The sequence below is a fragment of the Echiichthys vipera genome (genome assembly GCF_963691815.1).
Source record: "Echiichthys vipera genome assembly, chromosome: 9".
Classification (NCBI taxonomy): domain Eukaryota; kingdom Metazoa; phylum Chordata; class Actinopteri; order Perciformes; family Trachinidae; genus Echiichthys; species Echiichthys vipera.
In genome coordinates, this window is record NC_139834.1 from 22,010,144 (window position 1) to 22,025,360 (window position 15,217).

Consider the following 15,217-nt stretch of genomic DNA (forward strand, 5'->3'; position numbering starts at 1 on the left):
ATGGCCGAAGATCCCCTGGTTACGTTTGATACAATATGCCCATAGTTTGATATCGTTTGGTCGATAGTTAAGGTCTAATTCAGTGTGTCATTGGTTTATTTGATTACATACTCATTTATATCAATAAACACACCAATTTACGAAGTGCCAAACATCATACATTTCATTAAATGCCAGGGGGTATATAAAAGATATTTTCATAGTTGTCAAAAATAGTTGTATTCTTTTTGTTTTTGACCAATGCTAGGGATTTATAATTTAATTTAATTCACTTTAAATGAGAAAAAGGCTGAAAATGAAAAAATTAACTACATACCGAAGACACTTGTTCTTATTTTTATAATATCATATAACATCTTTAAGGGGAAAGCAGTGTGATGTGTTGACATGGGGGGATATATAAGAACACAAGTCCGACCAAAATTGCATTGTGACATTACATTAAAAAAACAGATTGTTTAAAGTTTCACCAGCATGCCCACAAAAAAACAAAAGAGCTGTCCACATTCATACATTTTGAACTGAGGGAGTTAACAGGAAACATTGTGTGAATAATTTTTGAAAAGAGTTGCTTTCACTTGGTTTTGAATACAGTATTTGTGAGGTAAAAGCTCAAAATGCTTTTTCCCAGTCTATGTCTTCTGAGAGAAATAAATAATAATACTCTGAAGCATGGACTGAAGGCGTAGCTAAAATGTTGCCTTCAGGTGTTGTCGGAAATATCCGTTTCCAGACCCGTATCGCGTGTTCTGTTGTGTTTGGGTAATTGATTGGGTCGATCCATACATACCCACTACTTGTTGAAGAGAGCAAGACATTGTTTATCCCTGAAGACTGTCATATGACTGCTGCACTGTGACCTTTAATGACCAAAACTCCCCACCAGTCACAAAACACTATTACGCATATTAAAGGTGAAGAAAACTCCGACCCCGTGGTACGTCCAGATATCCTATCATATGGATGACTGATAATACTTCCCAGGCATGTGATTCTATATTGGGGTGCATTTTTCTTTCTAATCTTGCAACAATAACACATTTCAAACTCGTAAATAACAGTTTTTTACGAGGAGCAGTGAATGCGTCAGAATGGCCTCGCACACTCTAGGGGGCGTTTTGCTACTTTGTGACAGTTTTTGCGTTTGTTTTTGTTGCTCGAAGAAGAGAAACGCAGATGGTTGTTGTAGTCGTGGTTCGTTTAACAGTATAGACGTTTATGTGTGTGTAGAAGTCGGCGCACTGGACTCTGTATGTGTCGTCTCGTGACAAAAGTGGACCCAACGCGGAAGACGGACAGGCGACTTTGACAGCTGCATGGGACAAAAGAGGTACTGAGCCGAACATCAGGGCAGAAAATCATAAATATTCTTTACCAGAAACTCGGTTTGAATGAGCCGATATGTCTACTTACTGAATGTGTTCATCAGCGCATTTGTAAAGGTACCAATTGTCAATTTAGTCCACATTTAATCGATGGCTAATCTTTATCTAACGTTAGATAATTAGATGTATAAGAGTTATGATGTCCCAGACAGGGACTGTAGACTGTAGCAACCTCAAACTGATGAGTGTGCAAAACCGCGGACTCCACAAGCTTTGATTAACAGGAGTAAAACATTTTTCAATTTCTAACAAAATGAGGGAATTACATCTCAAGCTATTGCATAACATATATCTTACTAATGCATACATATCCACATTTCCTGACATTGATGACAGCTATACCTTTTGTAAAAATTCATCCATTTATTGGATTTATTTGAAAGTGTTCATTTTGTATCACCTTTTGGAAATATTTTGATTTTCTTATTTTTGCTAAAACTACAGTTAGGTATCACTCTGATGGGAAATGTATTATTTCACATCGCAATAATACATTTAACATAATTAATCTCTTTATATTAATAGGTCAATTCCATATACATAAAGCCAAAACGTCCAAGGCAACCCCTTCATTCCCATTATTTTTAATTGAATTAAAAATGTATTTTAAGTCTCTATCATATGTTGAATCCGACAAAAAAATGTTTATCAGCTATTGAATTTTATTCAAATTACATTCAGTAAACTTTTCTGCCTTTATATGTCTTGAAATGTCTGTCGCTTTGTTTTTTTGTTCTTTTTTCAATTGTTCATACTATTTAATGATAAATAAAATAAAAAATAGAAAAATACAAGCTTTGATTTGTGTTGCAGTTCACAGGGTGCCAGAATGACTTCCCCTGTCCGCGTCATCGTGGTTGGAGCAGGCAGTCGAGGGGAGGTCTACTCCCAATATGCATCCATCCACCCTGGACGCACTAAGGTCAGGAGAGGTTGCCCTGGCTGAGACCTGGTCTTGTCATAAGGAGGCAATTCAGTATTTTAGTGATTTGTGCTCTCAATTGACTGTATTAATAAACCCATAATGCTGGCACCACAAAACCTCTGTGGGCCGAATGATCCAAGATGAGATTGTTGACAAGATGTTCATGAAAGAAACGTTTCAAATGTAATAGAAAGGTTTATAACACATTACAAGTAGATCCTCAGATCCATGTTTTCTAACAATATAGGTTCATTTTGATCATAATGCTTTCATAATGCTTTTCATATTTTCCCAGTTTGTTGCTTTACTTGATAAATGATAATTTTCTCCAAGCTGTCAAGAGCTGTCCACATCCATACATTTTGAACTGAGGGAGTTAACATGACACATTTTGTGAATCATTTTGAAATGAGTTTCTTTGTTTTGAATACAGTATTTGTGAGGTAAAAGCTCAAAATGCTTTTTCCCAGTCTATGTCTTCTTGGAGAAATAAATGATAATACTCTGAAGCATGGACTGAAGACGTAGCTAAAATGTTGCCTTCAGGTGTTGTCGGAAATATCCTTTTCAAGACCCGTAGCACAACGTGTTCTGTTGTGTTGGGGTAGTTGATTGGGTCGACCCATACATACCCACTACTTGTTGAAGAGAGCTAGACATTGTTTATCCCTGAAGACTGTCATATGACTGCTGTACTGTGACCTTTAATGACCAAAACTCCCCACCAGTCACAAAACACTATTACGCATATCAAAGGTGAAGAAAACTCAGACTCCGTGGTACTTCCAGATATCCTATCATATGGATGACTGATAATACTTCCCAGGCATGTGATTCTATATTGGGGTGCATTTTTCTTTCTAACCTTGCAACAATAACACATTACAAACGGGTTTTTTACGAGGAGCCACTTCTTCGCTGCCCCACTAAGTTGTAATGTACAACAGAGCAGTCCTGTTCATTAACCCATCCTCACTATTTCAGGTTGTTGGAGTAGCTGATCCAAGGAAATTTGCTCGCACTAAACTTCAACAGCAACACAAAATTGTAGATGAAAACGTATTTGAAGGTGAGCAGGAAAAGACAAGAAAGAAATGCATTGAAATGTTTGTAATTATCTGCCTCATACTAAATGAATGAATGCTCTTTTCTAAATTAGACTGGCAGACTGTCGTGGAAAGAGAGAAGTTTGCAGATGCAGTGTTAATTTGTACACCGGACCGCGTCCACAAGGTAAACAGATACACAATATAAATATATATCTGTTTATATGTGTAAGTCTGAATTTTCTATTATTTGAAAAACTTTGTCATTGTTCTTTGGCTGGTCTTTCTATTAAACTAGTTTGTGTTCCCCAGGAACCTGCTGTTGCCTTTGCAAAGAAAGGCTACCATGTGCTGCTGGAGAAACCAATGGCAGTGAGTGATTAGTAAATAAACACAAGTCATCTTAACATAATGCATACATTTAAGAAGAAGAAGAAGAAGAATCACTCATTTATCCCGCAACCGGGAAATTGAATTTTTTTCACTCTTATTATTAATCATGTTACACACACAGGCCCGAAATACACACATGCACAGACAGGACCTATACATGCAATTAAGGAGAGATGTTAGAGCGAGGGGGCTGCCAGTGACCGGCGCCCCGAGCAGTTGGGGGTTCGGTGCCTTGCTCAACAGCACCTCGGCAGTGCCCAGGAGATGAACTGGCACCTCTCCAGCCACCAGTACACACTCCATACATGGTCCACACAGGGACTTGAATCAGCGACCCTACGGTTCCCAAGTCACCTATGGACTGAGCTACTGCCGCCATCGATGACCTTGATATATAGGTGTTAATAATCTTCCAGAGTGATTTTAATTGTACTTTTTAAAATAAACGTTTTAGGTTCTAATTCTGTATTTTGATTTTAAAATACCCTTTTGAAAACCATGCTTTTATTCTACATTCTGTACTTTTTCCTTACATTTAATATTCTAATTTCAGGCACATCGCAAACTTTGTAAAAGATAATACTTCACGTCAGCATCTGAAATATGAAAACCTTCTTCTCTCTTTTCCGTTCTATGATTGCATTTGTGTGACACTTGTGTATTTCTCTCACACCGATGGGTTCACGTGACTTTAGACAACTGCTGAAGACTGCACAGCGATTGTGGAGGCTTGCACACAGAGTGGCGTGATGCTATCAGTGGGTCACGTTCTCCGATATGATCCCGTCATCCACAAGATAAAGGTGAGCATCTTCTGCTTCACTTTCTGTTTATGAAAACATTCGATGCTTTTGTCCACCAGGCATGGGCCACAGTTTTTATAGATGTTTATTTGGCTACCTTAAAAAACAAAACAAAAACATACAACCTGTATTTGAGTTTAATATTTTAATATAAAGACAGTGGAGCATATTTTGGTTGACACAGACACCTTTTCTTACACTGGTGCAATGTTTCTTCTTTCCAGGAGCTGATCGATGCTGGAGTCATAGGTGATCTGATGCACATTCAGCACCTTGAGCCGGTAAGAATGTAAATAGAATAGAAATAAAAACAATAACACTGCAAATCCCCAGAGCTCCTTATTAAACCCACTGAACAGTAACAGTATTGCACATGATGATTAAATCAAGGCATACCTGTTACAAATCAGTCTTGTCAACCTCTTGTTCCAGGTCGGGTTTTATCACTTTGCTCACTCCTTTGTTCGGGGGAACTGGAGGAATGAAGCAGAGAGCTCTTTTGCTCTTTTGGCTAAATCGTGTCACGACATCGACCTAATACATCACTGGGCCGGAGCACGCAGGTAAACCATCAGACAGCCGTTAATGATCAACTCTGAACTCCAACTTCAGAAGGAAGATGCGGTTAACGCTTTTGTTGGACGACCGTCTCTGAGGTCGCTCTGTTTTTGTCCTAAGATGACTCATCAACTTTACTTTGTTTGTACAGGTGTGTGAAAGTGTCCTCATTTGGATCCGTCAGCCACTTCGGAAAAGAAAACAAGGTGTGAGGTCTCTTCACAGTATGTGGCCTAAAACACAACCAGAGGCCGCTGCAGATATGAAAACAGCACGTAACACTAACTAGCACATCAGTTGAATACTTTTCATCGTTGCCAAGTTGTGTTTCTGGGTCGTTGAGTCGTTTACATCCACGACAGTTCTCTGAATTATTGCAAAATACTAAGCATAAATATGTTATGTGACATTAGCCAACAGGTGCAGGGGAACTCTGCCTGGATTGTTCAATAGAAGGAGACTGTCCGTACTCGGCATGCAAAATCTACCTGGACAGAGTGAAACGGGTAAACCTTTCAACACATTTTTCATCTGTTATCTATTATACTTTTCCATCTGTGAACATAATACTTTACTTGCTATATTATTCCAGATTTACAGACTGTGTGTACGTATGTTTGCAGGGTCACACTGGCTGGCCTGTAGCTGTCATATGCCCAAGCTCATTCCCAGACATTGAGTCAGTAACTGAGGCCCTGAGGACTGGACCATATGGCCGCTGCGTCTATGAGTGTGACAATGATGTCTGCAGTAACCAGGTTAGAAAACACCAGCTTTACTGTATATCTCCTAATCTCCATGGCACAACATTACTACGCGATCCCTCCCAAACCCATTAAGCTTTGTTGACGCACTAGTATCCATGGTGATATCAAACATAAACAACATCATTTTAGCTAATGTCTCGTCTTGTTTATCTGTTCTGTTTGCTCAGGTTGTTAACATGGAGTTTGATGGGGGTCTGACGGCGGCCTTTTCCATGGTTGCATTCACTGAGGAGATATGCAAGCGAAAAACGTCAATCTACGGCAGCAAGGTAGGACTGGAAGGAAAGAAAAGGGAAAGAAAACCTGGATATACAAGAAATGCTTCAAAAAAAAGGAAGCCAGCATGAGAACATAGACACATCAGCTACTCGCTCACGGAAATCAAAGTATGTTTATACACTGTAGACAGAAAGGGGTGATAATAAATCAAATATCACAGTAGTGTTGACCCCATATACGGCCAAAAGTAGGTGGACAACATTATACTAATATGGGATTGCTGAAGATGCCATTCCAAAATCACGAGCATTAATACACTGCTTAAAATACTATTTCTGAATAACAGACCGTTGCTATGGAGACACTTTTATTAATTTCTTTGGTAAGTAGCCGTGTAAGAAGCAAGATACCGTAGAGCAAGCCGCTCATTATTGAGAATTAAACCTCTTAAGGGTGATTCAAGACCCCATCAGCCAGTCGGAGTTTGATTTGTAATAACGACCTCAGTGCTTTATCTCTTACATAACAAAAGAGCGTCCACTCTTCAGGCAAAGCTTTCCACAAGATTTAGAAATCCGCCTGCAGAGATCTGATCCCATTCAACCATAAAAGCGTCAGTGAGGTTGAGTGTTAAATGCTGATGTTGTAACATAAGGCCTGACTGGGAAATCATCCCAAAGTTGAGTGTAGGCCGTTCAATTTCCTCCACACCAAATTAGGAAAAAAAAAAGGTTTTGAAAGTCCCTCATCTAAACTGTTGGAATCACACTACTGTCAAAAGTATGACTGTTACATCAAGGAGCCCATACCACGAAACACAGACAGAGACATAAAGTTCAAAGTAGGTTTGGGAGTACTTTCAAATTTTAGCCATATAGTGTACCTGGATATCCTATCAATCCAAATGTGGCCCAATTTTAGAAATAACAATTGTTATTTTAAAGTCCTAATCCGTAAGATTTTAACTACCTTGTTTCGAGCTCTTTGGTGGTAAGATGTAATTGCAAGCGAGCCTGTTCTTTCAGAGCCCTCCATCTTGTCACCTTCATGGTCACTATGTTGAATTTTTTTAGATGAATGTCTTATGGATATCTTTAACGTTTTGCGAAATAAAACCATTAGTTATGATGTTAGTTATTGAAATGAATTATCCATTTAAAAGTTAACTGTATCATCAAAACAAATACAACCTATGACTGTGCCTTCACAGGGGGAGCTGTCATGTGACGGCAATGAGGTCCATGTGTTCGACTTTCTGACTCAAAGAACCACCAAGCACACGGCACACAATGACGCCCCCAGGCACTTTGGCATGAGTGGACACAGTGGGGCGGACTACCACCTGATGGATGCCTTTATTTCTGCTGTGGCAGTGAGTGCTCATAAATACTTCATTATTTTGTCAATGCATAATCTCCTGCTTTATTTTTCTACTTGGCCCACACCAGAATCAACTCATTGGTTGTTGCAGTATATGAACAGTTGACCTGTACTTTCATCTATTTGTCCACATTAAGGAGGTCCTGGTTACTTTTTTGTCCACAAGGAGGAGGCACTAACATCAAAATAACGTACAGGACTTGGAAACACTGATATTGAGGATGTGTGTGCATGTGTGTTTTTCTGTGTTTGTGTGTGCGCAGAACAATGATCCATCTCTGATCCGCTCTGGTCCTGAGGAGACGCTGCTGAGCCATTTGCTGGTGTTTGAAGCTGAGCGTTCGCGGCTTGAGAGCAGGGTGGTGTACTGTGGTGACATTGGACATTGACATTAAAATGATCTCACCTTAAAAACCAAACGTTAGAATGAAGTTCAGTCAGGAAGGAATCTTTATGCTCTCATTCATTCACACTTTCACTCTCTCTCTCTCTTTCTTCTATTTAATCAGCTGACTGTACATTCACTTGTTTAAACCAATCAACTTAACTGAAGGCCAAATCGTGGAGTGTAATGAAACTGATTGTTTAGTTCATCTAGCTCAGGGATCTTAGTATTGTGTGTGTGAATGAGTGAATGGTGAACTTGTTTTTAAATTATAAGTGCTACAATGCCAAGAATGTGATCATTTGTCTTTCAGCATGTCATATTGTTTTCATTTTTCATCAGTGTTCATGTAAAGAAGTCATCATCATTTTTAGTAAAAAGTTGGAGATCTGTGTAATTTAAATTGTCTTTGAATCGTTGTTTGCTCTTAATGTCATCCCCCACACACACTGTCCTTTCTCCACCTGTGTGCAGAATACAGCTCAGGATATTTATGAATGCTGACCAGTTTGCCATTTTATCTGTCATTCTGACAGCTTGATGAAAAGTCCAGGGCTTAAACAGGCTGTACTTGATATTCACAACATTAATATAGCAGCAAACACATATTTTCAATGTAAAGATATAATGTAGTGATGGTGTCCTGAGCAGAGAATGAAATCACTCTTCCTCAGTGTGTGTTGTAATCCCAGAAAACATTGTTTTCAGTATTTAAAGTACAGCACCTTTTAATTTAAATAATAATAATACAACTACAACTGAGCTATGGAAAGAATAAATTAAATAAAAGTACTACTGGCAGTAAACAAATGCACATTAATACACAATATACATAAACATGTCATTAGCTCTCACACTTCAAACAGGCCATTCCTTGTTGAATAGCTGACACATTGGAGCTTCACATCACATTATGTCCATCTAATAAAGCATACAGTATAATAGATGATTTAGAAAATGTAAAAGCTCAGTGCAGCGGCTCAGTGTGCAGTGGCTCATGGCAGCTCTAAGGAGCATCGACTGTTAACATCAGCTCAGCCCGTCTTCTTTTTCCTCTGAATCTGAGGGATAAATAATAGAAAAACCTAATTTGTGTACTTTCTGCTAGGATATTTTATAATTAATCATAATTGGATGAAAATTTAACATGGAAATATCAAGCACACCATGTATTACATGCAATCCGTTAGTACCCAACCCTGACTGTAAACAACCATTGTATCAGGTGTTTTCAAGCACTGCACATATTATTTTGTAATAATTTTGAAGAAATTAAGAAATCAGTTATACACACTCTTTTATCGACTAGTGTCAGGAGATCATCTCTCCTCACTGGCTCCTTTGCCTCCAGCAGCACTGGCTCCACCACGTCTTGGTCGTCACTGTGGTATCGCAGAGATTGCAAATTTATATGTGCAGTTTCTTCAAGAGTACGGCAAACCAAAAGCTAACAAGAGGTTGAATAATAATTATAGCATCGCTAACATTCTGGCTGTGACTGATTATTCCATATTATTGATCTTTGAGCGTCATATCTGATACCTGCAGAGTTAAGACTTCTAAAAAGAAAACACCTACGCAGGTGCAGGGGTCGTAGCAGCAGTGGTGTGGTTGACAGCTGGGGGGGTCATTCCAAGGAGCTGCCCAGCAATGGTACAGAGACTGTCAATGTCCTGTGCAGAGAAAGTATATTTAAGTATATTGATATGCGGTAGCAATGACTATTTTCATTCCCCTGGTCCGTTTTATTTCTTTTCACAAATATGAGGTTTCTAAAAGCCCTCCCATATGTCCTTTAAAATTTTCTAAATGTACAGCAGAGAGCACTGTATTGTGGGGTTATTCAGGTGACAGTTACAAAGCCACAGAGTCAATGGCTGGGCAGAACGCAAGGTTGTAGCGGCTCGAAGGCTTTCAATATGCAGAAGCATTAAACTGTCACGCCCCGTCCTCGAGGTTTGTTCTGTTAAATGTTCCCTAGTGTTTCATTCTTTCAGCGTTCTCAGTATCGTCTTCCTGCCCTCCTGTGTTCCTCACCTGTGTGATTACCTGCCCCACCCTAATGTGCTGCATCTCTGTTTCGTTGTCTCCCCTTCCCTAGAGTATTTAGTCCGTGTATTCTCTTCCTTTTGTTGTCAGTTTATCTTCTCCCTTGTGTTTTTCCCCATTGTGAATACTTGTAGTTTTTGACCAGCTTTTGTGTTCTGACCTTGCCTTCGCCCAGTGGACTGATTACCGTGTACAGACCTTTGCCTGATTAAAGCTGTTATTCCTGATTCTACCTCTTGAGTCGTGCCTGCATTCTTTGGTCTTACCTGTGTTTGTTACAGAAACTTCATCTAGTTTGTGGTGGCTGCTGTGACAGTATATCAGCTCTACTTTCACGGCGTTTCATGTCCACATACCCACTGGTTAGGGCTTTCCTGGAAGTGAAGAAAGGACTGCAGAGTGAGAAGCTCATTGACCCTGTTCTCCACCCTTCTCAGGTGCTCTATGATGATTTCATCCTGGACTCCATCAGAGGAGGCCAACTGGTCGCAGGTCGCAGAGCTGTCGTGGCTGATCTGAAGCAATGATTCAACACCTAGGAAAAGTAGTTGTGAGATATAAAAACATATATTTCTACCCGTCTGTTATTACGTTTATCTTCCACTGGTAGATGAAACTGTCACTGGCTAGCATGTTTTAAAAATAGCTAAATAGTTTTTAAAAATAGCTAAACTCGACCATACAATTAGCCATGTTTCGCAGAGGGTGCTCTGTGCTGTACCTTCTTTGAGTTGATCTAGAAGCTTTTCATTGGCTTCAACATTCTGCTGATAACCTGCCAGCTGTTGCTCAACTGCCTCTTGCTTCTTGGAAACTTTCATCCGAAGAGCTTGATGCTGCTTCTGCTGCCGCTGCTCCTCAGCCACAAAGATCTCTCTCTCGTTGCAAAGCTTTCAGACCAAGACACAATGGAACGGACATTTTTTTTCTTTATCTCAATTTACCTTTCAACACACACACACACACACACACACACACACACACACACACACACACACACACACACACACACACATAGACACACACACACACACACACACACACACACACACACACACACACACACACACACACCAACCTGAGAGATCTGCCTTCGAATGGTCTCTGCTTCATTGTGCTGATAGTTGACATATTTCAGTAAATTGTAGTTCTGCTCTTCCCCTAATAGAAATATATCACAACATATTTTGATTGCTGATAGAAAAATGCACGTTCCATCGTGTCAGTAATGTTTAATGGGGACTAACTTCGTATGAAGCTCCTGACCAATCCGTCCAGGTCACTTTCTTCTGTCTCTGTGAGGATCTTTTTCATAGCATCCTCAAAATCTTCTGGTCCCAATTCATTAGACTCCAACTGCTTGCACTTCGCTATGGGGACAAATATGAAAAGAAATGTGAAAGTAACACTGATTTACACAACTTTGAAAATAGTCTTGGGTTACAGAGCTCTGCACAGTGATTTGTACTGATGTCTTCTTATCCAGCTTATTACAAACCGACCAATCTCGGAACCAATGTATCATTTAAAATGACATTGATTCAAAGTAATTAGATAAAGAACATTTATAAATGTGCCAAAAATCCCAGCTGGACAGAAAGACATATAGTTGGGCCGTGTAATATTGTAATATAAAATATAAATTGTATGTGTGTGAATAAATAATTAACAGAAAATAGAAAACCATTCTCCCTTTGTTGTCATCATCCAGTAGTAACCTCTTTTAAACACAGGGTGTCAGTAGTTCATTTGATGAGAAATGAACACATTTAGACTAGAAACACTGCTGGAGTGACAGTGTTTTCTTTTGTTGAACAGTCTAGAAAACCTCAAAATGACATGGAATATCAGAGCAATAACGAAGCATATAATGACCATGAAGAAACATTGCAGAGAAAGAAACAGTACCTTAAGCATAGAAGCCTTTGATATAACGCCACACTTTGCACACTCAGTATGCTGAGACTAAAAACTATACAATAACATTTTGATCCCATCAAATGCGTGACGTAGTTTGGTTGCAGAAAAGTAGGTGATAAAAAATAATTTTGTATTCAAAGCATGGGATTTATAGTCACCATTGCTGTGGTCGGTGTCCTCGTTGCGTTCAACATCCTTTATGTTAAGGAAAACCTCAAAGTTGCAGTAATGAGTAATTCTTCGTTCCAGGTTGCTCCTCTCTTTGACGTACTGAGCCATGTCCTTAGCGTTCTGGTCCCTCAGCATCCTCCGTCTTTCCTGGATCTTCACACTAGATGTAGCCATAAATATACAACACATTGGACAGTAGTGGATGCACTTTATCTTCATGAATCTCAAACATCAGCTATGGAAAAAACTCAGTAAAGCGAAAGCAGACACATGCAAGTGCACTTCAACTGTGTAACTCAAGCAAATTAAGCCTGCTCTAATGCAAATCGTGTTTGTTATTTATAATATCCTCCGTTAAATATTAAGAAATATAAGTAAGGTTCTCAATGTCTGGTTGTCTTTTATAAGCATGTTAGTCCCTGTCAAAATCAATAAATCTGCTTTCCTGAATCTGATGAGAAAAACATGTACATGCACTCTAACTTATAGTAAATAACAATCATGGGCATGTGCTACTTTTTAATTTTTATTTATGTATGGTGCATATTCCTCTCTAACACTACCTCTCTAACACGTATAACTGTCTATTTATTGTGCATGTTCTTCAGTTTCTGAGTTTCTGTGTTCTATTGTGTTCTTTTTGTCTTTGCAACTAGGTTTAGAGTACTGCAGGGTGGTTTACCTGGCATTGAAGGCTTCAGTGCATTTAGACATCAGGTTTGAAATATCTTTCCGAACTTCATGCAGCTCCTGGATGAAATGATTCAGAGTCAACTGCTTACTTTCTCAAATAGATACCCCTTTAATACCTCTACCTCTGGCCATCCCACATCAAAACAGCTCCACTATCAGCAGCCAAGTCATTCCCAGGACCCTCCAGCTTTGGGAATGGTGTTAAATAATCTTCTTTTAAAAGTTATTTCATAAAATAAATTAATTTCAAGATCTACTAGAGGAATCTTCCTGGCACCTCTCCCTTGGCATTCTCCCAGTTGGCACATAATAAATAATATAAATATAAATAAATTTAAGTTCCGACTTGGGTGAAAGTACCTTTTCCAGCCGAGATTGAACATGTGTGAACTTTTTCTTCTCCACCTGCAGTGTCTTCAGCTCCTCCCTCAACTCTCCATTCCTGGTCATGATTGTATTGAAGCATTTGCTACCCTAGAATAAAAACATACCTTAATTAATGTTTGCGTTAACTAGTAACAGGTGCACATTATGCTGAAGTAGGTGAAAACCTCTGTGTACCACTAACCCTGTACAGTTTGTTTTCTACTATGCGGGTGGTTTTCTGTAAGTTGCGCATACTGTGGTGCGTAATTCCCCCATCAGTCTTATGTTCTGCCAACTTTTTTTCCAATTTTAAAATCTGAAAAAAACAAAGCAAACAAGTAGGTTCAACTGCTGCAATAAAATTCACTGTGCGGCATTCTGTAAACGGTCCATGGGAAAACACACCTGATCTTTCAAAGATTCCACTTTGCCTTTTTCTGCTTCCAGCTCCTCATCTATTCTGTCTCCACAGGCCAACGCGGCAGTTAGGTCCTGAACAACACCAGCATCAGTCCAACGGTTCAAAGAACTCTGAGAGACTCTGACACCGCGTAAAAGCTCCTCGCGTTCATCCTGGAGCTTCTGGATCTCTCGTCTGATCACACAGATACACAAATGCAGGAAAACGATCAACTTAAACAGAGGATATATCAACTTGTGCCTCAGACAAACATGAAAACATAGGACAGATGCCTTTGAGTGTTGTTTTCCTTCATACTCTCACTGCTTAGGACCTGTAAGGCACCTGAGACTGCCATAATTCTATTCGATACGATTGGATTGGATTCTTCCATCCTGGGTTTAAATCTAGCCCTTTCTCCTTCAATCTAATCTTACTTCAGATTGTTTATTCAATACTTAAAGCACACTGATTTTAAAGATAATGGTATTGAGCATGGACTCAAGTTCTAATCTCTGCAAAATGTCTCAGGAGTCGGCGAGAATTGGTAGATAAAAAAAACGCCACTTACTGGTCTCTCAAGATGAGGGCATGGGTTTTCTCAGTATATGCCCGTTTGGCTCCTTCTGCTCTACGATACTGCTGCTGCAGTTTGTTCAGCTCTGTTTCAGCTGCATTAAAACATACTGTGGTTAAACATGTGAAACATAGCTCCCAGGTGACATGTTTGTATCGTAAATGCAAGGGTGGAGAGTAAAAGTAACAATACCACAATGTACAAAAATACTCTCTTACAAGTTGAAGTCCTGCATTCATTTCAGAATAATACACATTACACAACTGGATTATAATTATTAATGCATGAATGAATGAATGTGCACAACACTTTAGTGTAGAACCTGGCGAAGGAGGAGTTGATTACTTTTTGAACTGCTGGGTATCTTAAATCTATAATTACATATCAAAATGATTTACATTATGTACGAATAATATGCAAAGTAACTACTAACTAGAGGTATCAAATAAATGTAGTATAAAGCTGCTTAAAATACAAGTAAAGTACAAGTACCTCAAATGTCCAGTGCTTGAATTAATGTACTGTCGGTAGTTACTTTCCACCACTGAAAAATGCAGCTGTAACTTTAAGTGTGTGATAGGTTCAGGGTAGGGCTGTTGCAGCAGGGGTTAAAAAAAGAAACAGTGTTTTCAGGAAGAAAAGGGTACAATGTTATTGGATTAGGTATTATATGAACTGCTCTACGCCTGAAATCACGTCCGGTGCCTAGGAACTTCGAGCCCTGTTGTTGTGACCGGTCGACTTGATGTTGGAGCAATTTATTAAACAAAAAGTCACAAGATGCGAATATGGAGCTGCATAACTTACTGACATCCACAAGCAACTGAGCTCCCCTGACAGCGGATGATCGCCGACTCATGCTGGATTCACGTCACGCCTCTGGTCCGAAGAATAAATAAAGTTAAAGTTTCACCAGGTTGATAACTTCTTGAATATTGTGATGCCATATACAAAAATGGAATTTACAACTATCATAACTAGCATGGTCTAGTTAACATGATATTGTAGTTAACAGAGCCAAGCTAGCCAACTAACGTTAATTAGCATTAGCATTAATTTTGTTATTTAGCTACACGGTTAATTGGTTTCGGCTCTAACGTTAGCTAAAGAAAGGTAAATGTTCACACAAGTTCGAGCCATTTGGATGGATAAGATGTTTAAGAGGTGCTCATTTACCGTC

General features: G+C 39.2%; 2 protein-coding genes across 2 annotated transcripts; one reads left to right on the forward strand and one right to left on the reverse strand.

Moving 5' to 3' along the window:
• Positions 1-1,217: 1,217 nt before the first annotated feature.
• Positions 1,218-8,243, forward strand: LOC310951285 (putative oxidoreductase YteT). The gene is made up of 14 exons (XM_083919434.1): positions 1,218-1,330; positions 2,199-2,307; positions 3,295-3,379; positions 3,470-3,543; positions 3,669-3,728; positions 4,445-4,552; positions 4,777-4,833; positions 4,985-5,115; positions 5,262-5,316; positions 5,524-5,616; positions 5,734-5,868; positions 6,045-6,146; positions 7,307-7,468; positions 7,740-8,243. Exons 1-14 carry the CDS (start codon positions 1,317-1,319, stop codon positions 7,863-7,865), a joined length of 1,311 nt encoding a protein of 436 aa, XP_083775560.1. The 5' UTR covers positions 1,218-1,316; the 3' UTR covers positions 7,866-8,243.
• Positions 8,244-8,895: 652 nt separating this feature from the next.
• On the reverse strand, positions 8,896-14,896 carry LOC310952071 (outer dynein arm-docking complex subunit 1-like; the record flags this gene model as incomplete). Its single annotated transcript, XM_083920557.1, has 13 exons — positions 8,896-8,922; positions 9,156-9,243; positions 9,440-9,534; positions 10,267-10,445; positions 10,632-10,800; positions 10,989-11,071; positions 11,158-11,280; positions 11,989-12,161; positions 12,684-12,751; positions 13,055-13,168; positions 13,466-13,655; positions 14,032-14,131; positions 14,845-14,896. 13 exons carry the CDS (start codon positions 14,894-14,896, stop codon positions 8,896-8,898), a joined length of 1,461 nt encoding a protein of 486 aa, XP_083776683.1.
• Between the last annotated feature and the right edge of the window lie 321 nt (positions 14,897-15,217).

Bases quoted from the DNA above. Each gene is read 5' to 3' on its own strand.
- LOC310951285 (XM_083919434.1), top strand. The intron at 3,544-3,668 runs GTAAACAGATAC...TGTGTTCCCCAG, and splicing joins CACCGGACCGCGTCCACAAG to GAACCTGCTGTTGCCTTTGC. The intron at 5,317-5,523 runs GTGTGAGGTCTC...ATGTGACATTAG, and splicing joins ACTTCGGAAAAGAAAACAAG to CCAACAGGTGCAGGGGAACT.